The sequence below is a fragment of the Psittacula echo genome (assembly GCF_963264785.1).
Source record: "Psittacula echo genome assembly, chromosome: 4".
NCBI classification, from domain to species: Eukaryota; Metazoa; Chordata; class Aves; order Psittaciformes; family Psittacidae; genus Psittacula; species Psittacula echo.
Genome location: NC_137738.1, coordinates 70,642,140 through 70,664,189, shown reverse-complemented (window position 1 = coordinate 70,664,189; position 22,050 = coordinate 70,642,140). Strand labels below are relative to the sequence as shown.

General features: G+C 39.6%; 1 protein-coding gene across 3 annotated transcripts in view; it reads left to right on the top strand.

Annotated features, from left to right (window-relative positions):
- The first annotated feature begins 4,515 nt into the window (after window positions 1–4,515).
- ZNF292 (zinc finger protein 292) overlaps window positions 4,516–22,050 on the top strand; it is a 39,650-nt gene continuing 22,115 nt past the window's right edge. For 2 of the 3 annotated variants that reach the window (XM_080615434.1, XM_080615432.1), the window contains exons 1-3: window positions 4,516–4,774; window positions 20,944–21,098; window positions 21,633–21,711. In XM_080615434.1, the coding sequence (XP_080471560.1) occupies window positions 4,613–4,774; window positions 20,944–21,098; window positions 21,633–21,711 (396 nt within the window). In that variant the 5' untranslated portion in view covers window positions 4,516–4,612. The remainder of the gene's footprint in view (window positions 4,775–20,943; window positions 21,099–21,632; window positions 21,712–22,050) is intronic. The other variant, XM_080615433.1, reaches the window with a different exon arrangement.

Sequence of the window (22,050 nt, the reverse complement as noted above, 5' to 3'; positions counted from 1 at the left end):
TTGTTTCAATGAGATGAGACCAATGTTTTTATCTGCAGTATCTAATGGAAATAGCTGACCTGGCGCATTGTGTGATTTTAGTAACTTTTTTTGTAGCTGGATCATATCTGTGACTTGGTCATCATCAACCAATACAATGAGCACTTTCTATCCACTGTCACTTCCAACTAATGAGGTTCTAGCAGAAAGTACTGCTATTGGTCTCCTTGCGTGTTGTGTTATTAAAATTGATTCATTCTATTATTTAGGTTCTCAAGGTCACCTAGTCTTGATCCTTCTCATATTGAAAGTGTCTCACTATTTTGTGTCATCAGCACATTTCATTATTACAGCTCATATTTTTGTACCTACATCATTAATGGAAATTTCTGGCTGAATAAAGGTCTTCTGATGTTTCAGATGGGTATGCGATCCATTTTTTCCTTTCATCTCAAATGTGGAAACATTTGTTTTCATAGCTTCTTTCTCATTAGCTGCTGCTTTAATTTCCTTTGTAAGGAAACTCAGCTGGGCTTCTGGCAATTCTCACTTTATTCTTACCCTTCTTAATATTTTTCAAGCAATCATTTTGTTCCATTCCCTTCAAGCTTTTGATTGTTCCCAATAACCCTTTTGAAGTGGCTATTTATCCAGCTGGGACTGACTGTCCCTCTTGTTTGAAATACTTTTTTTGAGAGAGACTTGACAGATGCCAAGCCTTCTCCACATGCAAGTCCTTGACCACCTAGATGCAGCTGTCGTCAGCAACTCCTTCCCCTAATTTGTCAGAATTTGACCTTCGAAATTAAGAACCATAGTTATCAACCTACTTTTGCTTCAATATTTTCCTAATACCTTACAAAAACTATTTCTCTCCACTTTGAACCTTTGATGTTGGACATCTCCAACACATCTTCATGCTTTCAAACAGAAGCTCTTTGCTGCATTTCCCCAACACTGACTCAAACAAGTTCTACTTCATCTTTCCTACCTTTTGTTTCTTTAATATCTATCACACTGCAAATTCTAATCCTCCATCAATCCCCTTTGCCTCCCAAACACCACGGGTGTTTTAATATTGGCGTGTTCCTGTCCCAGTTTCTGTTCTGTCTTATCTTCTGTTATGTTGGGGGTTGGACTAGATGACCTTTGAAGGTCCCTTCCAACCCATATTCTTTGATTCTATGCCTAAAAGATCTAGCTTTGCTGCCAGGGCTCCAATGATACACAAACATCACAGTCATTTCTTGCTACCATGACATTCTCCCTGGCAGAGTTTATAGTCCTTCTCCCAACGACCAGCTACATACAGTCTAAGCAACACTTTCATCACTATTCCAGCTCGTTCTCCTTGCTGTCTGTCATTCGAACCTCTGGTACTCCTTTTGCTATTCACTAGGCTTTTTCTCTTCCAGCACCTTCAAACCAGCAGTGGGACATCACATAAATTGTTTCTTTTTTTTTTTTTTTTAAGTGATTTCAAGCAACTGTTGGGTAAATAACCCACATACAGGGGATCTTAGATCATGAAGACTCATTTTTCTCTTACATATTTATAGCCAGACCCAGCATCCCAAAACATACAACCAGAGTATCTGAAGAGCCATAAGATATGCCTCCTCCTAATAACAGGTTTATTTGAAACATGAGAATTGAAATGTGGAACTAGGAAAATACCACACTGTGGAAATACTGAGTCAGTCAAGGAAGTGACAAGAGTAAGAGTGGGGAAGAGTATATCTAAATCCCAAAGGAATTTCTGATGATGAGGAATCTTTACTGCCACAAGCCTTTATCTTAAATCTTTATTTCTAGCACACCCTAGTAACAAGCCTGTCAATTCCTTTTAACAAGAAATTCCACCTTTGTAGTAGTGTAAAACTCATGTCCTTCCCCTTCCAGTCTTCCATCATTTTTTTGTTATTTAGCACTGTCTCCATCCTCCTTTTATTCCTTATACTGTTTTGGTTGGTTTGTTGTAATCTTTTCCTCCCCCTGCTCCCCCACCTCACCAGATTCATTGCCCTTCTCCATATGCATATCTTCCTTATCTTCTTCTTTCTTCTCTGTATTTTCCAGCACAGCAAATGCCTTCCTTGACTTTATTTCCCCTGCAGTAGTAAGCCTCCCCTCTCTTACATTCATTTTTTCACTCATAGCTTGCCTCACAAGCCCATGGAAAAAAGAGGTATCTGAACAGACTGTCTTCTCTGAGCAATTTCTTTCTCTCCTGTCACCACCAGGCACCAGTTTTTCTCTTCCATGAGCTCTACCTACCACAATGTATAATACTCTTATTCACTGCTGTTTGTGGTTATTCCTTCTACTTACTAATTCCTTCCTTGGTCTCTCAGGTGTAAGCTTAGCAATTATCTGCCTGTGAACCATGATTCTCCCTTGACCAAAGCCCCTGGAGGTCTAAGCACAAGTCCTCTTCAGTATAGGACAGCTGAAAGGCAGGGTCCTTTCTGCTTGACCCTGATGAAAACAAAACAAATGACCCTTACCCTACCATCTCCAAGTGCTAACCTTTTGCATGAGCAAGAAATTCATGTTCCATGTCTCTCCTTGTTTCCTGGCCTGGGCTCAATTCAGAAACCCTCTGGGCAAGGAGGAAACTAGACAGCAAGCTAAAACAAGGACAGACTATGAATATGAATTTGGCTTTTGTGGTTTACCCTGAAGTGAAAAAAATTACACATAGCGCAACACAGGACTGAAAGAGTTATCCATAGGAGAAACTGTTTGAGCTCTCGTAGATAAATTAAGTGATTGAGAAAAAATAAACGGGTCTTCACGCAGCTGTTTCTAGTATTTACATCACTCATTAGCACTCGTGCTACAAGCAGTTTAGTGGTGAGAAGTACATACAGACTAGACATTTTTCTGGTACTACATTAAGCCTTAAATGGGAAAGCTGAAAGTTTTCTCTTCTGCTGCTTAGGACAGAATGGGTTATCATATACAACAAATATCAGAAACTTAGGTTTCAGGCTTACAACAGCAAACAGAATATTTACTTGGTTACTTGTATGGGAAAGTAGAAACATACCACTTTGTGTTTACTGCTATGACCCAAAATGTGACCATTTTTGGACCAGACCCCCAGGTCCATCTCCAAAATGTTACGTATTTAATACTATCACTGTGAATGTCTACAGTTACAGAATAACATTTCTGCAATATCAGAGAAACCTCTTTTTTTTTCAGCTCAGATTCAGCATTCATTCTATCACACGCCCCAGCTTTCAACTGTACACAAGAAGTAGGCAGTCCCATTTTTCCTCTGTGACAAAGAGTACATAATTATCAAATCAGTCCAATAGGTATACAAGTTAGCTGGTGTAGGATGTTGTATTAGACCTGGTCCAAGCAAGACTGGCTGCCATACTTAGGAGTCTGCAGCTACAGTCTCTTACAGCCAAAAAACCATACAGCTGGTTGAAGTTAGTACAATACAGTAGTATTCCTCATTTTTTGGATAATGTGAAATGCCCACTCAACACAGTGCACATTCTATCACTGCTGGCTAAGAGAAACAATTCAGTCCTGACAGACAACGCTCTTATTGCAGTAACACATTTCTTCCTCTGTTCCACAGTGAACACTGGCAACACGAAGAGTGTGAAGTCATCAACCTGTGTCAACCTATACAGCACAGAAGACTACAAAACATGTGTCCATGCCAACTTAGTGTCCATCAGGTCCATGTTTTTCTCCTCATCAGAGTCAATGCCTCTGTGCTAACCACTGTGACAGGTGAGTTTCCTCTGCTTCTCTGGCAGATGCAGGGGAAGTTAATGCCCATCATCGGAGCTCTCCACTGTTCTGAGGACATCAGTAGTGCATGAAAGGGTGCTTGGCACAGCACGAGGATGGTGTGGGCAACAAAGCTCTCCAGAGCCTCCAGATCTCAACTGCTTCACTTGAAGAGAAAAACCATACTTCTCGCTTCCAGTTATAATAAAAGCAGGTCGATGCAGGTATGAAGACAACAACTCAGTGGCATCCTCAAGGCTAAAAAACTCTGTTACCTCCTGCAGAGGAAGAAAGTGAACACCACTCAACACAACTCCAGCAGTGTTGACCATGGCTGACTCAGCGCCATGTAGCCTCCTCAGGCAGGAGCATGGAGAAAGCAGCACGGCCAGGCTGCTGGATCTCCCAAGGCAGCCTTGTACCATATTGTGGCAGCCGGCTTGAGGGCAGCAGCGCTGGTACTACCAGTGCCCACACAGCTGGAGGGGTAGCAGCGATGGCCGCCCTAGCGGGCCCCTTCCTGCCGGACACCTCCAACAGGCCCATATCGACATCGCCACTATTTCCTGCTGTTTGCCGCCAAAACCCGTCGGCGGGAGGGTGGGGAGGGCCGTCACGTGGAGGCTGGCGCGTGGCGCTCGCGGTCACGTGACGCGCGGAGGCGCGCCCCCTTTAGCGTTTTCGCCCCGCCCCCCTGCCCTGTTCTACGCCGCGGGGGACGCGCGAGCGCCCCCCCCTCCGCGTCGTCTCTAGGCACGTGACCCCTCCCTGGAACGTGGCATTGTGTAATCACGTGACCTGGAAACGGAGTGGTGGGGGCCGAGAGGCCGAGGCAGCAGGGGGGGCTGCGTACGCGACAGAGCGGGGTGCGAAGATGGCGGACGAGGAAGCCGAGCAGGAGAGCGGCAGTCTAGGTGGCGACCTCCTGGAGATGCAGCGCCTGCGGGAGCGGTTGGTGGAGCTAGAGACGGGGCTGCGGGAGAGCCCCGAGCCCGCGGTGCAGGCGGCTACCGAGTACTGCAAGCAGCTCTGTCAGGTCAGGCCGCCTCTTCCCTTCCCTTCCTTCCCTTCCTTCCCTTCCGTGGGCCCGCCCGCGGTCTCCCCTCCCCCGCGGGGTGTGTGTATGTGCTGTGTGTGTGCACGGGTGACAGGGAGTGCGGAGGGCCGGGCGGGAGCAGCGCCGCCCTCGCTGGGGTGCCCCGGGGGAAGCCGCAGCCAACGGCCCGGTGCGGCGGTTGGCCCGGGCTGGTTGAGGGGAGGGGGGGCGCTGCGCTGGGAGTTAGTGCCCCGGGCCGGGCTGGGCTCCGCGGGGTGGTTGACGCCGCCGCCGTTCATTGTGGGCTGAGATGAAACGGCCCGCCCCCCTGCGTCGGGGCCGCTCCGGCCCGGCCTGTAATCCCCTTCCCCCGCCTCTCCCCCCGCGTCCATCCCCGGCGGCCGCCCCGGTTCTCGCGGTCTCTAGGCCCCTTTGTTGTGCTGTGCGGCTCGGCTTATCGAAGGGCCCTTTGTTCCTGGCGGTGGCGGACCGAGGGCCCCCCCTCCCCGTCTCCTTCCCTTCGGCACCCCTCCTCCCCTGGAGGCGAAGGGAGAGGGAGGGAGGTGGCAGTCCGGGAGATGGAGGCTCCGCTTCTCTGCCGAGGTGTCGTGGAGGAGCTGAAAGTGCGTCCCGGGTCCCGTTCGCACGGGGCTCCCGCTCTGTGCCCCCCGGCCTTTCCCATCTCCCTTCCCTATCGCGTACCCTGGAGGGATAGCAGAGTTGTTGCCTTCCTGGGAAAGAGGGGGTGGTGAAGTGGTGGTTGGCTACATTAAGTCTCTGGTGGTGGTGGGCAGGTCTGTAGGTCTGCGATGCTGCTCGTCGTTTTCTCGCCCTGTCAAGGGAGTGCAGTCACACCTCAGGAGAGGACTCCTGGGCTGGCACCGTTGGAAGCACCATTATGTGTAATTACTCTGGCTGCGACTGCCTCGGGGAAAGGCCTGCTTCCCGAGCGCTGGTCGTGTGCCTGAAGCAGGGATGCTGGCAGGTGTGTCTGCTGAACTGGTGACCCTGCTGAGTATCCCTTTGTAGACAAACTTTGTGGTGCTAGCTCTACAGTTGAAACAAACCGATCCACTTTAGTCGTGTATGTGTCTATACGTTGCCCCGATTTCCCTTAGATGGTCTTTCTCAGCTATGTATAAAACAAGTCCTTAATTATGTTAGGCCACAGAAGATCACAGAAATGGCTACTTCTGCAGTCTGTCTGATAAAAGCAATGATTTTGTTTACACATCTCTGTCTTCCATTTGTGGAATGTAGGCAAATTGTTAAAAGGTGGAAGGAATAAGAGTGAATTCACATGGTTGGTTTGAATTGTGCTTGATTTGTGATTTTGTATCTCTTTCCTCAAAGAGTTGATTCGTGGTGGTAGCCATTGTACTGTGCTAATTTACATGTCTGTCACTTCTGGATTTAACTGGGGTCTACTTTTTGCTAACTAGGGAGATTGACTGCTAAATATTTTAAACATTTCCTTTCTCATTTTATTTCATATATACAGGAGCTGGATTTCTCTTTGGTCAAAATTTATCATGCTTTATTTGGGTAGAATGTCTGTGTAGATGCACAGAAACAAGGTTGGGTTATGTTGGTTCAAATCACGGTGTTCTCAGTCTATTTGATCTTTGTGCCTGCTGTCTTAAATTCATACACTGGGAGGTGGAAATCTGACTTTCCTGGCTCCGGCTTGACTCTAGCTTGTGAATGAGCTGTTCATTGAACTGAAGTAGTTGGGAAGGTGGGAATGAATACACTATCATGTACAGAGTAGATTACTGGTCTAAAGCAGATTTATCACTGAAATTACGGGTGCATTTGCTTACTGTGCACTTCAGTAGTTGACTGATTTAAAGTTTAACAGAAATTAATTTTTTTATTTTAATGGCTGTTGCAAAAGTCAGTTGCAAGGCTCAAGTTCACTAATTTTCTTAAACATAAACCTTTTAAAAACAAGTTTCATTGAAGGAAACAGTTGTGTAGAAACTGACTTAGATAAAAAAATCTGTGCTGTTTTGAAATGTCATTGTCTCTTCTAGACCAAGATTTGTAAGAAGGCTGTATCTGTTTTTGCAGGCTGAAGACTGATATTGAAAGGTTCTGATTTCAAATGGTGAAGCGTCTGTTCAGACCTTGGTTTATGTATTAAATAGAGGTGATGTTGGGTGGATGGGGTTTTATACTAGTTCAACAGAGGTTTTTTTAAAAAATCTGTTCATCTGTGCTGGTGGTGCCAAAGTACTTATTCCACCTCTTTTGCAGTTTTAATCCTTTATTGGGCATAAAGCAATAAAGTATTCACGGTTCAGATAGTATGTTTAGCTTGCATTGCATGACAGAGGTTATAGAAAATCCATGTGATTGTGAAAGCCATCTCAGAAATCTTTTATATAGCAGGTTAAAGGCACCTGCCATGATTTCTAGAATAAAGTCTTTGCATATATATATGCACGAAAGAATAATTTGGTTAGTCATATATACAAAACTTAAGAGTCTTATTTATATCCTAAGCCTGGAAGCGCATTGCTGAAAAAATATTTTAGTGTTTATCTCAGTATGATTTCACTTGCCTTTTTTTTTTTCTTTTTTTTTTTTTTTTTTATGTTTAGTTTCTAGGTATAACTACAGAGAACTTCGAAAGTCTTGTGTCTTTATTTTGCCAGGTAGTGACACTGGAGCCCAGCAACCACACAGCTTGTTGCCATAAATCAACTTTTTAATTTAATTTTTTTTAATGAAGCGCATAGCATAAAGTTCAAGAAATAAACTTATTTTCATACTGAAGGAAGCTAAAGAGTATGCAGCAGAGCACTGAAAGATCCTTTAGGTTCAAAGGCGAATAAGGGATTTAAGTACTCTATGCTCATTAAATTAAGTGGGAATTGTACAGCCAAATCCCTTATCTGGTTTTGAAAAATCTCAGTTTGAACTATTTCGGTGTTTATAAGGAAAACATTGACTCTTTTTCTTGATATCACACATGGTCTCTTACTCCACAGAACATTTATCAAACTCTTAATTGAGTGTGTAGGCATCCACCCTTAATTTTGTTTGGCTCAACAGCTCCGAGTGTGTAATATAGTCACAAAGTGCTGGAATGTGAATGTTGATAAGGTTGCTATTTTTTTGAGCTTTCAGTTCAATAAATTATGGTGTAACCAGGTCTCCATCTCTTCTTTTGAGTGCACGCAAATTCTGGAACTTCTACTTTTTAAGTAAAAAGTGTTCTTTTTTGAGTCCAGTGAGTGATTTCTACGCTGAGCCAACCCTTAAAAGCTTCTGTTTTTATATTTCTGTGTTTGCACATTTGTCTCTACCACATTTTGTTTCTTCCTGGTTTCACAGTTGCTAGTTTTTTTTCTACATACATTACCACAAGTGTAAGATTTTCATCATAACTTCTAATAGTTTTCCGTTTTGCATTCCCACGTGTGACCTCCAGATGATCTGCAATTCAGGGAGAGATGTACAGCTGCCAGAAATCACAAGGAATCTGCTAAAATGCAGTATACCACAGAGATTCCCAAATGCATGGAGAAAAACAACTGTCATCACTCTGTCATCTCATGCAAACTTTGAGCTGCCTCAGGCAGTTTTATGTTCCTTCATCATTGTAAGACCTTCTATGTCAAACAGTCATTATCTTATTGACTGGGAGTGGGGGAGAGAAGAAGACACCCCATGATTTTTTTTAACTTAAACTATGGAGAGTCAGGGAAATTATCTTGCTTTCAAGTAAAATAGTATGCGTGCATGTCTGGGTATAATGTGTATATGTTTAGCAAAATGCCCTCACTGTTAGGGTAAGTCAAACTAAATGAGCAAAATTGGTTTAGTCCTTGTCCTCAGTAATGGCATTGAGCTTCAGTGTCATGCCACATCAGAGCTGGTCTTCATTAGAACTTCTGAGGTCTGTACTGTTAAGTTTTTAATTCTCCTGTATCAAAGTGAGTCAGCCAGACCATGATTCCTAAACTAATAATTAATCGGATTAATTATTGATAAGCTATAGCTACAGATGCTTAACCTGTTGTCAGAAATTTCCAGTAAAAAACATTAAAAAACCTCCCTGGATAATACCTTTCAGTTCAGTTATCTTTGCCTTCAGATCTTCCTCCGCGCCCACTGCAGTCTAACTTGATCTCTAATCTCTTGCTGCGATTTAGGGCTATGGAGATTTGTCCTATCCCATGTAAATGTGGAAAGTAGCACACCCATTTTCTGTTGGAAGCACCTTAGATTTTCAAGGCTATTTTCAATCTTTCTCTAGTTTTTACTTTTGTGAACAGAGTTTTTACAGTCCTTGATTTTAATTTTTTTTCCCCTTTTTGCTTTGTTAATATATCCTTATTATGGTTTAGAAGTACGTACCTGCAGGAATTCAGAAAGAAGGTGACAACTTACGCAAGATTTAGGATTTAAGTACTTTTCCTGTAAAGCATGCTGTTTTTCCTTCCTAGTACAAAGAGTCCAGAGAAGAGTGATAGTTCTCCAAAGTGTAAGAAATTAAGGTAGTTAAGAAGATGATACAATGTAGATGGAGTAATTAAAATTAATAAAACTTTAGAATTTTGACAAAACTTTTTTGTATAAGGTGCTGCATATAATACTAAAATCAAACATTCCACTTAGTTACTGTGGGAAAGACAAAAGCTTGCGCTTTGGCAGATAGACATTTAGTTTCATAGTTACCCTGATGCACAATTTTTGCTGGGTTACAGATGATGCTTTTACGGAAATTAGGAAAACCTCTCCTATCAACAAACTACCATTTCTCTGAGAAATACTTTTAGCCAAAAGGCAATACTTCCAGGGTATGAAGTGTGGTTACAGTTAGTTTTCCTCCATAATAACCTTGGTGATTATTGCCCATTCAAAGACTGAGAGCCTTTCTGCTTTCCATATCCTTCAGCCAATAAAAAAAAAAAACTACTTTACTGTAGGTTTCAATTCACCCATAGTAGCTGGCTGTAAACAATAGCTGCACAGCTCTATGCATAAGTAGCTCAGTATCTAAATGTTTTAGATACTTTCTGTGCTGGCACATATATTCCTGCCTTTACTTTTTCTGACAAATCCAAACTTCATTCCACACTTTTGAATAATGTGTATCAATGATGTCTAGGCTGCTTTCAAAAGTATGGTTATTGAAGATTCACTGTTTAAAAAACATGAAATGCTGACTATGGAAAACACCTTCCTTATTGTGCAGGACTGTACAAGGAATATATACATATGTTAATGCTCAGTGAGGCATCTTATTTTATTAAAATATCCACATTGTGTGTCTCAGTTCCTTGATAAGGAAATTATATATCTGAATATTCCGTCCAGTTTTTTCCTCTATCTCTCAATATTTCTTTTTGGTGGTTGTTGAAGAATGAGTATCTCATAAACCAGAGATCTTGAGGGAAGGCAGGAAAAGTTAAAAGAATCTAAAAAGCTCTTCTGGGGCGTCTTTGCTTCCATTGTGACTAAGCATCAGGGAAATTCATCTGGCCTTTACCGTTTACTCTGCCATTTAAATGTCATAATATTTTTTTACTCTAGGCTTTATGCAGACGTACTATATGTTGTAGGTGGTTTCTACATAAGACTTCCCTAAATTAGGGACCAAGCTGGAACTGATAGGAGGCATAACATATTCTTTCTTCAGCCAAAGAAATTAACTAAATTCATGTATATACAGAGACTGTCTTCAAGAAATAGTGTTCCAGGTATTGATTTATATCTATCAAAAGCTTTCTGTTAGCATAGTTTTTTTTAAAGGCCTCCGTATAAATCCTTGAGCAGTTACAGTAGTGCGTATAATTCTTTGGCTTCTGTGAGAGAAACTAGCATTACATTCTTATGCCATCAGCTTCCCTAAAATGATGATGTACAATAACTTGCAAATTTAAATTTAAATAGCAGGTAAACTATGACTTTAAACTCTCTTTTGAAATACTGTCCCTTATTTTATTAGGTATGTGCTTTTGCATATGTTATTAGCTTAATGCTTTGTGTTTTAAGAAGCATGCAGATGTTTTTTTGAGGTGTGGAATTTTTTTGTTTTCTATTCATCTTTCCAAATGTGCATTGAAGGCAGCACCATGGTAATATTTCCGGGATTTTTCAGCTCTAAGGATGAACTGCAGTGCTTTCATTTGAGAAGAGTTAATCTAATAACACCTAGTACTTGGCAGAACAAAGACATTCAGAAAGAAGGTGTATGTAACATCAAAAAGGCAATGGAGATTTATAAAATTATTCTCTGAAAATAAGCCTGATCCAATAGGAAATGGGATTAAATTTGCAAAAATGTGCCTGTAGGTTTTGGTTAAGAATAGTTTGAACAAATTTCTTCTCCATCTTCTCTTCTGTAACTATTGTACAGTGTATAATATTTCAAGCTTCATGATTCCCAGTATGACGCTAAAGTAAGTGAATCTTTAATCAGAGAATCAGCAAAATCCCGTGCTAACTAATGTAGTTCTCGTTTGATTATTTTGTTAATTATTCTGAGCTAGTCAGAGAGTTCTTTGTCTGTAAAGGGACTCATGTAACATGGGCAACTTCTGCCAAAGCTCCATCCAGCCTTAGATACTGACTCATAGTGTTCATTTTCTCCTAGCTGATGGACGGATGCATTTGTTGCATTGAGAAACTTGACTCCCTGGAGTAAAATTCTTTAGGATTTCTTTAGGATAAAGACCAGTCTTTATTTTGTAGCTACTATAGTTTGGGTTGAATATAGAGTTTTTATTTGAGCTGATAGCAAATATGGTGTTGATTTCTCAATCTCCTGTATATCGTAAAGAACAAAATTTGGTAAGACTTCTTTTGTATTCTGTTATTCAAAATGGAGAGAATTGATTCTAGTGAATAGATAAATCCTGTTTGATATTTATATATTTAGTACACTGAATACTGTTTTGATGAATCAGTAAAGTACATTCAGTGATCAGGCATTAAATCAAATTACAAGTAAGGAGTTCCTCAGTCTTGTGATTTCTGCTTGTCTCAGGAGCTCATGGTAACACACTGTTTTGTAACAGAATGAGCACAAGAAGGTGAGGACAAGAAGAGATTAAATGTTCAGAATCACAAAAGACAATCTGAACTTCATTTTTACTTTAATCACTGGAGGATGGCTCTTATGAGGAGAATACCTGAGATAGAAAGTAGCTTCTGATTACGAATCCATAATACTGAAGATGATAAAACTTAAATATCGCAATTCTACAGACCTGGAACTTACATGTTTTAACTGAAACTGGCTTGGCAATTGAACTTTGCTTTTGGATACCCAGTCAGACTTCATGAACCACATCACTGTGATGGCTGGAACTCTTTAAGTTCTGCTCAGGGTTGCTAACATATTCAGGAGAAAGCATAATCTTGGCTCCTCTCCTTCCTTGCACATGGACACGGTGGCCATACCATGACACTGGTGTAAGGATACGGTTTGCTATTAGACTCTGCGTGAATCAGGTGGGCATTGCCTTGTTCTTTCACAGGAAATACAGATCAGATAGAAGCATCCTTTGGGATGCCAATTTGACTGTCCTGAATAGACAGGCTTAAAATGGCAATTAAGTAACCTTTCTGCTGAGGGAGAAGATTATCAATTATGTTCTCATCAGAATTAAAAAGATTTGAGGAAGCAGTGGGAGAAGTTGCATTCAGCTGATAGACAGATAATACAAAAACATAGCATAGATCAACTACAGAAATATCTGTAATGTCTTATTTGACTGAGAGAGCAGGTTCAAGTCACCTATATTGATGGAAATGCACGTATTTTCAGATTAGACAGTTATTTCTGACTATCTTCCTATTTTTAATCTGCCCATATGCCAGTCTAATAATTAAAAGAATAGGTAAATTAGATTTCCTGGCAGTGGATAAAAGTTCGCTGTAATGAACATCCCACCGCATTCCTGAAATGCCAGTTTAATAGCCAGCTGCTGAATACTGCTTTTAACTAAACAGACTAAAACATGAAGGTCAGGATGACAACATTAAATTTGAGACCTGAATGAAAAACTGAATGAGAGAAATGTAGCCTAGGGCTATGAGAAGTTCACTTCTAAAGTAAGGGTGAAAGAGAGAAATCAGATACTATTGGCAAGATCAGAAAAAGCATATTGAATGCAAAACATTGAAATATTGAAGACAAGCTTAAAGAAGGATAATTTCTATTATTATATATGGCAAAGCCTGAGGCTTAATGAAGTTATTCCTGATATTATAAATAATTGGTTTAAAACAGTTCGTGGGTGTGAGCAGAGACTATTTTCTACGGGTTTTTTAGTTCTTTTTCTAAAACTAGCTGGGTTTTGAATTTTAAGCAAAATAGTGACTGAAGAATAACAGGAGGAAATAGCACCAAGGTAATTTCTCTTTTGTTTTGTCTCTTTCAATTTAATTATTAGCAATCTGAGCTCATGCAGTGTGTTCAGCATGCCCAGGTGAAAAACATACAAACTGCTTGTGCCTTCGGACTTATATATGGGGAGAAATTCTAACAGAAGGTTCTGTGTTTGGTAATTAACTTTCCAGACTCACTCATGTCTCTTCCATGCTGTATTTTTTGTGGTATTTTCTTGGTGATGGTAGATGATGTAGTTACTACTATGAGGGTTGTAGCAGTCCCCCACAAGCTCTGCTATATCTACTGAGGTGCCTTTTTTTTTTTCCTTTGTAAACCTTCCTCCAGTGTAGGCTCTGCTTTAGAAATGTAAATGTATTTTTCAATTGCACACTTAAATCTGACTTGGGTTTGTATCTGTAAATTGTGGGCAGTGGTACTTCCCTGCTATTCAGCGTTACATGCATTAGAAAACAAATGTGGAATTTTGTTGTTGTTGTTACTTTATCTGCCTAGTGAGGTATTATTAATGAGTAACTTCATTATAGAAATAGAAGTAGAAATAGTTGGGTGAGAGGCATGATTAACTTTTTACGCTGTGTGCTGAAGGCTCAGGCTGCTCATGTCCTTACAAATGGAATTATAAGAATAGTTAAAAAAACCTCAAAAAGTTAATCTTAAGGAATCAGTTTCTTTATATTGTTGATCATTGTTACGTTGGTTCTTCTTGCACTTAGTCTTAACTTCCTTTACCAGAGATGTGCACTCATGAGAGTGTGAGTTAAAGTCAAGCAGTTGTAAAGAACCATCAAGGTCATTAATGCAACTTTCATTTTCTGTAATTTTCATGGAATGATATTCAAGAAACTTATTTTGTGTAACAAGCTACTATATATAGTGTGTATATATATATATATATGAACTACTTTATAGAGATATGAATGTGTAGGGATTGAACAAACTGAGAAAATTAATCACTCATTGCAGGGTAGTTGACCACCTTTACTGATTTTCAAATGTATTCTAATTCTTTCTATGAAATCAGAGTTGTTAGAAGTTAGTTCTTAAGTAGTTATCTTTCCCGTATATTTCTCTGAACTTACTGTTGTCTTTGAAAATCTCCAGGAGGATTGCTTTCCCTCAATATATGCATGAGTTACTACAAGATAAGTGTGTAAGACTTGATTTCTTTCTGTTTCTGTACATCATGTTTTCCCATTCTGATGAGGCTTGAGCATAAAAGTTAGATTTGTGTCTTTATTTTTGCAGTTTTGCCACAAGAAAATTGTGTAGTTATAGTTCAGTTTATTCTTTGTGTTCTGGTTTGATAGAAAACATTTCAGATTTACTTGGTAGTTCTGAAAACTCAAGATTGAATAAAAAGTGAGGCTTGTAGATGGGCAGAATTTTGCAGCGCTTTTACAGGCCACGTTTAAAACTATTTGTGAAACTAGAACTTGACGGTATTTGGAATACTTTTCCGTTTGTTTGTTTGTTTAGATAACACCTAAACACATTAGTTGCTAACAGCAGTGGTTATCTATACCAGAGACTGCATACTGATGTATCTGGGTACTGAAGGTACCTGGAATAAAAGTAATAAAAATCAGTACCAGCATGTAGGTGGTACTTCACTCTGAGTACAGAACAGAGCAGGTTTGGGTTTGGTTTTTTTTTTTCTCATGGAAGGAGAAATACTGCGTAATAGAGGCAAGAGAGTGAACATATATGCTCATACACTATAACACAACTAATTTTATTGCTCTGAATATCTCTCTTCAAGTGAACAAGAAAATGAATGGTTAAAAGAACATTTTTCTGATAATACAACATAACATGAACCAAAATAGCAGGTGCCTGTACAGTAACATTCTGGGTCAGACAAGAAGTTCCCTTTGGAAGTGATCTTCTGATCATCCCTACTTACCACACTTTGTTGTACATTGTGACGCTCCATTGCAGCGTGGAAATCGAATGTGTTTTGGGTGAAACTAAACCATAGGCTGTGCTTCAAAAGGGATTGCAGGCAGTCTGCTTCAGCCACTAATAGCTATCCAGTTAATGGAACAAGCTGAAAGACTGAAGCAAGATGTCCTGTGATGGATACACTGGGGATTTGGGTTCCCAGCACCAGCTTTCTGATGTATGGATTCGCTCCTTGTGCAGTGCATTGCACTGAAATCTGTCTTGACTTCATGAGTTTTTCTTGGACTCACTAATCCAGTACTTACTAATCTTGACTTTACTTTCAACTGTATAGAGAAGCTGAAGGATGGTGGGTGTAAAGTGTAAAAGCAGCTGCAGTTTTCTGTTTGAAGGAAAAGGCAAAGCCGTGAAAAAGATTGGAACGGCAGCCTATCAGTGGAGAAGAGGAGTAGTAATGGGAAAAAAAATTGGATAGCTTTGCACCATGCATGTAGAAATCGAGAATGAAAACTATTGCTTAAATACAAGCTTGTAGTAAGTGATGGAATTAAGAGTCTGACTTCAGTCCTCTCTTCTGGGCACAAGTCAATATCTCTAAGAATTAAAGCAACATCAACTGACTTCAGCCAAAGGCATCTTGGCTTTCTAAAGCTATACTTTGCTTAACAGCTTCATTGTGAAACAATTCATAAGGCACATTGAAAGTAAAAATAGCACATCAGCAACCTAATCTTGAAAGGTTTTGAAAACTAAAATGGAGTACAAATTGGGATTGATGTTCTTTGATCATAACCATTATTTAAATAGTACTTGTACATTAGCAAAAATTATCATATTTGATTATGTCATCCGTTGTAAATGCAGTCGCATGTTCTGTACCTGCTGAAGTTCTGCTGCTTGATTCTGGATTGTGTTGTATTATAGTAACAAATATGTAAGAGTAATACTCTTGCAGCACTTGCCTGGCTACAAAATCAAGTCAACAGTGCTAAGCCTTGGTGAAGAAATACTGAATCAGTTAACTAAGACCATTTTTAATCTGCCTAATTAAACTGCTTTGGCAATGAATTAAAAATACAAGGCTGTGTTCACTTGGTATAAAATGAGCTCTCAGTGCACAGTTCTAAATAAACAGAAATTGATTTTGTTGACTTACATCAATACACCTGGTTCTGTAATTTTGGCACACCTGTGAGGGCAGCAGTATTTCAGATGGTGCTGTTCTGTCTGATGCTTGCAGTGGACAGGTTTGCAATATCCGTGCTTTCCTGTGTTCTAGTGTAAGAATCAGCTTGCCTGTAGAGCATCCCAACTAACAAAAAAAAAACCCCAAACCAACAAAATGGAAACAGGTAATTTATGTTTGAGGTTCTTTGTTTGAGGCAAAGGTGAAAGGGAAATAAAGATGGATTAGGATTATGGTGGTAGGCAGAAATGCCTTGATCAGAGGGTTGTCATATCACAGAGAAAGCAACAGATACTTATCTTTTTCTCTTCGTCCTTTCCCCCTCCTTTCCTCTGTGATCTTTAAATTGGGCAGGAGATATAGTGGGGTTCATACTGTATATAAGCATGTAGTTTACTCTTTAAAATGCTTTAAAAATCATCTGTCATAGTATTAGTTTCAGATGTCTTAGATAATGAAGTCTTGGGCAATCTGAGGTAGACTTGGCTTAAATTAGACATTGTTTAGTAAGGGTTTTTTTTTTTTAACATACAGAACTAGTTCAAGAACTGTTCAAGTTTTTACTTGAATATTCTATTTGATCGGCATCTTAGTTGGGTAGTCTGTCCTCATACAGTGTGGACATAAATGCTGGTTGCATCCCAGCTTCTCCTTAGCTGCCTTTAGCCCTCTTGATTAAAATGTCTTTCATGGGAACCTTAACCTACCAACTTTTTTGGGTTTTGGGTTTTTCTTTAAGTTGCAGCAGTTACCAAAAGACTCCTCTTTTTTTTTTTTTTTTTTGTGATGAAAGGCTTGTTCTCCATCTTCTGGTTAAGTGCTGAACAACAAGGAGATTGCACACACACAAAAGTGATCTTCACCTCTGTATCATTGAGGCTGACAGTAATGATACTTCAGCAATTTCAACACCTGCAAAGGTTGTTTTGGTGTCGCTTCAGGATGTAACTTTGTGATGAAGTCCCACAGCAAAAGCATCATCTCATGCTGATGCACTGGAGTCAAAAGGTTTTGTTACGAGAGATATCTAATATATTTTTAGTATCCCAACTACTTAATTAAAAAGAGAACATGTTTCAAAGGTATTCTCAACCATTCAGTCCATTTTCCTCATTGTACAGAAGAGAAGCATCACAGGAAATGTTGCTGCATTCACTTAATCACGTTCTGATGGCCTGTAAATGCTTCTTGAACCAACTCCTTTTTAGACACTGGGGCTTTGAGGACATGACTGCTCAGTGCATCTTCTTTTGTTCATTGGTAGTGCCTACTATCATCCTAGTCATCTAATCAAAATTAGAAATTTACAATGGGTTTTTGGGGCAGGGATGACTTCAGCATTGCAAACCAGTACTAATGCTGCTCTTTGGAAGGAGAGATCTGTTTGTTTACTTATTTACAGGTTTGCTTTTGTTTTGCCAGTTCAGTTCCGTGATTGATTTTTGTTTTGATTGTGAAATGGTACGGGCATAGTGCCTGGCTGTACACAAGAGCCAAGGCCACAAGTCCAACTTAGTTTGTAAATGATCATAAATTGCACCTTGAAAGCAGACTGTTACCAGCTTTCCAGGAATTTGAGCAATGCAATTTTCATTACATGCTCAGTTCTTTAATAGCTGCAGCAGCCAGTGAGATTGTGCTTCAGGCTCACAGAGTTTTACTCTGAAAAACACAGCCCTCAAAAATGGACTTAATTTGAATGAGATGAATGTCCGGGTCCAGCCCAAGAATCAGCATATTAGCTGTGTTTCCCAGAAAAAAAAAAAAAAAGAAGTTAATTCCCCTATTGTAAAGTCAAAAGACATCATCAGTGTCACAGTTGTATACCTAAACTTGATCAAGAGTACAGATCAAGTCAGCATGTTTCTTGTATTTCATTTCCTAGAGCTTTTTCATGAACTAAGATGTCGTTTCATCCTGTTATCTTTATTAGGAAAGCAGTGTCTTATACAATGGACATCCAGCATTGTTTGACTCCTTTTTCTAAAGGCTGTTGCTCCCAAGCCCGGCTATTTGTGTGGACCTGTCATCACTTGGCTACCTCTGCTGCTGCTGTGGAAGTTGATTTCATGGAGGGAGTTCTTGCAGCTGCCCTTTGTGTGCCTCCTAAAGGCTCATCTCCAAATGATTATATCAAGCTTGTTGCTTGAACTCTTCTCCTGTATGGATGTGTTTGAGGAAAGTTACTGAAATAGAAGTTTTGCTAGAGTAGTTTGGGAGGTACAGCTTACCTGTGTGACTGCTGTCTGTCATTTTCCCTGTCTCTTAGTTCCTTGAGCAGGGAATGGAAATGGCAGTCCTAGTCATGTTCTAACGTATTTAAGTAAGCTTGCTCTTATCCAGATACCTACGGGTGTAAGAACCTGATCTTGAGAGCTGAAGAAACATGTAGATGCGGACTGTACATCTGAAACTTCAGTTAATACTAAATAATACCTTGTTTTAGTATGAAAAGTATTTTAACGCAGCTTGGATATTGTAGGGCTAGTTTTAGCAAAGAGGGTTGCTCAGTATAACTTTTGAAAGTAGGAAAGCATCCTTCAGTGGTTGCATTTCTACAGCAACATTTATGTAAGGGTTTTGATAAAGATTGAAAAAAATAAAATATTGTCTGGATATTACCCATGGCTAAATATTTTATACAGTTTAAATCACAGATATAATACTTACTGATTTTTAGTGCACAAATTGAGATTATTCCCTTTTTTGGTGTAGTCTTGACTGTGTAAGCAGCTGCTGAAATACATATGCCTGTGTCAGCCTCACAGAGGAACAAAACTTTGCTGCTGTGCTCTGAGTACAGGACTTGGCTTGATTAACAAGCATGCCCTGACTAGGGAGATAAATAACTTAATGAGGCCCAAGGCTGGGGGTAAAATTCTCTCTCTTTATGGTTGTAAGTAGAGCACAACAATGATTCATTAAGAAAAGCAGAATGAATTTGATTTTCTTTGTACAGTGGTAGTGCTGTATAGTCTAGGGACATCTAGACAAGGAAATCTGACAAACTGATGAATACTTTTGAAGGGTGTGGTGGGTGTAAGTGCTTAATATAGTTCATGTAATGGCTTGGAAGTGGCTGATCTATATATATGAGATAAAAATAGTACTATTTAATGCTGAAATTAGTGTCATCATGTTATAGTGCAAACTGCTTGCTTTATACAGTGTGTTTGCATCTGTACACACTGCTTTTAAAGTTCAGTATCGGTAGTAACAGTTCACCAAGTATTTTTTGTTAGGTGGTAAATTCTGAGAATTTTCCAGTGTGCTGATTATATCTACTTTGGTTTTGATTAACTACTACTAAACCTTGTATTTGCAAAATCAAATGTTATTTGCTTCAATTTATCCTTATTAATCTAGATATGATTGATGTAGTGTTGGTTCGGCTTTCATAGGTTCTGACAGTGCTGTTGTAGATTTTCCCCAATCCAGTTGTCTGGTATTAATGACTAAATGGTATTTGTATAAAGTTCCTAGTTATGTGGGAGAATTCCAGCTGGGTTCCTTCATAATGGGCCTATGGTTTTCAGTATCCTTCCCTGTGCAGATTGGATACTGCCTAGCTAGAGGGTTTTTTAGCATGGCAACTACCTCTTTCCTGCCCCTGAAACTTGAGATCTTCTGATCTAGTTGTTACAGGTCTCCATGGTCACTTGTCATGGCTTGCTTTATGAATCAATGTGTCTCTACTGAGGCTTTTTCTTCTTTAGATTCTAGGTGTTGCTGTCTTCAAACAGCTGGTGAGAATCCTCTTTATAATTCTTCAGTCACGCTTCTCAGATGACCAATTGCTTAGTTACATCTACACACTTCCTTCTCCTTCCTCATCCCTTTATTCCCTTTTCCGCTCAACTTAACTCTAGGAGACTTTCAGCGTATGTTGGCCTGGCTTGGTAGCTAGCTTTGAATGTCCTTCACTTGCCAAAGCTTGCAGTAGTCTTGTTGCTTGTTGCAGTCTTCTTAAGAGGACATTAGCAAAGGTGGACATCCAAGGGGGACATGGTTGGAATGTTGACATGAGAGCATTACCAGCTACTCCACCTTCATGTGTGTTTGAGTCCGAGTTTCTTGGCCCTGACTGAAATTAATAGAAGATTTTCATACTTTGGGTGATGGTAGTTATTCCATCAGCTTTTTGACTAATGAGGTTTTGGTGTATAAATGGTGTCTTTAAAATATTCTTTTCAGGACCATGTATAAGCAATATCCTGAAGATACTTGTATTGGCAAGGCAGCAAGAGGAAAGAAATGTAAAACTAGTCCTCAGAGTAGAGAAATTAAAGGCTAATACTTTCAAATTTACTTGCTTTAGAAGCTGAACTGTAGAGCTGAATGTCTAAAAAGTGAGGTTTCGCTCCATTACAAACTTCTGAAAAAAGTTGGTATGCATGTTCTGAGATACGCTCTTCAGGCTTCTGTGTTTGGAAAATATGAATGTGAAATGAATTGTATGGATATACATGTGTACTGACAGTCATAACATTTTTATATGATCAGAGACTTATTGTGTGTGGGGTCTAAGTTCCAGTAGTTAATGAAACTATAAATTTTAAGGAAAACAGTCATGCTTTGAGAACAAATAATTCATATTAAGGAGATAGGTGGTCTACTGGTGAGGAGTATAAAACCAAAAACTTACGTTTGTTCCTGAATTTTGTTTTTTTGTTTGGTTTGGTTTGTTTTTTCCCTTTTCCTAAACAGACTTTGCTGGAATATGCACAAAAGTGGAAAACATCAGAAGACCCTCTCCCCCTGCTGGAGGTGTATACAGTGGCTATCCGAAGTTATGTTAAAGCACGACCTTATCTTACCTCTGAGTGTGAAAATGTAGCCTTTGTGCTTGAACGTTTAGCACTGTGAGTATGGTTTTTGGTTACTAAAAACAACCTGTATGGTGCTAAATTTCACTGCTTAAATGCTTTCCCAATGCAGTTCATAACCTATAGAAATTCTAGATAGATTGGGAAGTATTTTCTTTCCTCATGGTAGATGTTGTATGTGAAAGAGAATACCTTTGGTTGTTGGAAATGGGGCAGTCTTGAGGACTCCTCATCTAGGACAAGCCAATATCTCTGGCTTGAAACACTTTGATGCTATTAATCTGCATGCAGTCTAAAGTGCATTGATTTATCCAGGATGTTACAGGCTAGGACTGCAATTATAAACGTTTCTGGGTTTGATTTGGGTCTTTTTTTAATGTTTCTCTGAAAGAGTTTGATTTTTGCAGTTTCTGCAAGAATCTCCATGACCTTGTTTTCTTTGTGTATGCAAATAAAGCAAACTGGTTGTGATTTGGGCATTTCAAACAAATAACTATTTGGATACTAGAATAAAGAATTGCTTTTTAAAAGCAAAATTTGTCTCAAATAATATTCCCATTTGAATTCCAGAAGCTGTATTGAACTTCTACTGTGTCTGCCTATTGATTTACCTGACAATAAATGGGAAGATTTTCAGGCTTTTGTGCAGGTGAGTTTGATTCATGAAGTGAAGACTTAATACCTTTTAAGAGTGGTTTGGAAACCTAGGGATATTAAGTATGTAGCATATATGAAGACTTGCTGGCTGATAAAGATCAAGACCTTTAGCTGGAAATCCTCTGAATGACAGCAATTACTGCGGAGTATGTATCATTTGTCTGTCATAGTTCATGTAGCAGCTGCAGAGAAAATACTTTCAGATACTTAAAAGGAACCTCAAGTTTTAAAATATATTTGCCTATTAACACTGTTAGAAATGAAATAATATGCACGTCATTCTGTACTATTTATGGTTGTACAATTGAGATGTATTATGAATGAAAGATCT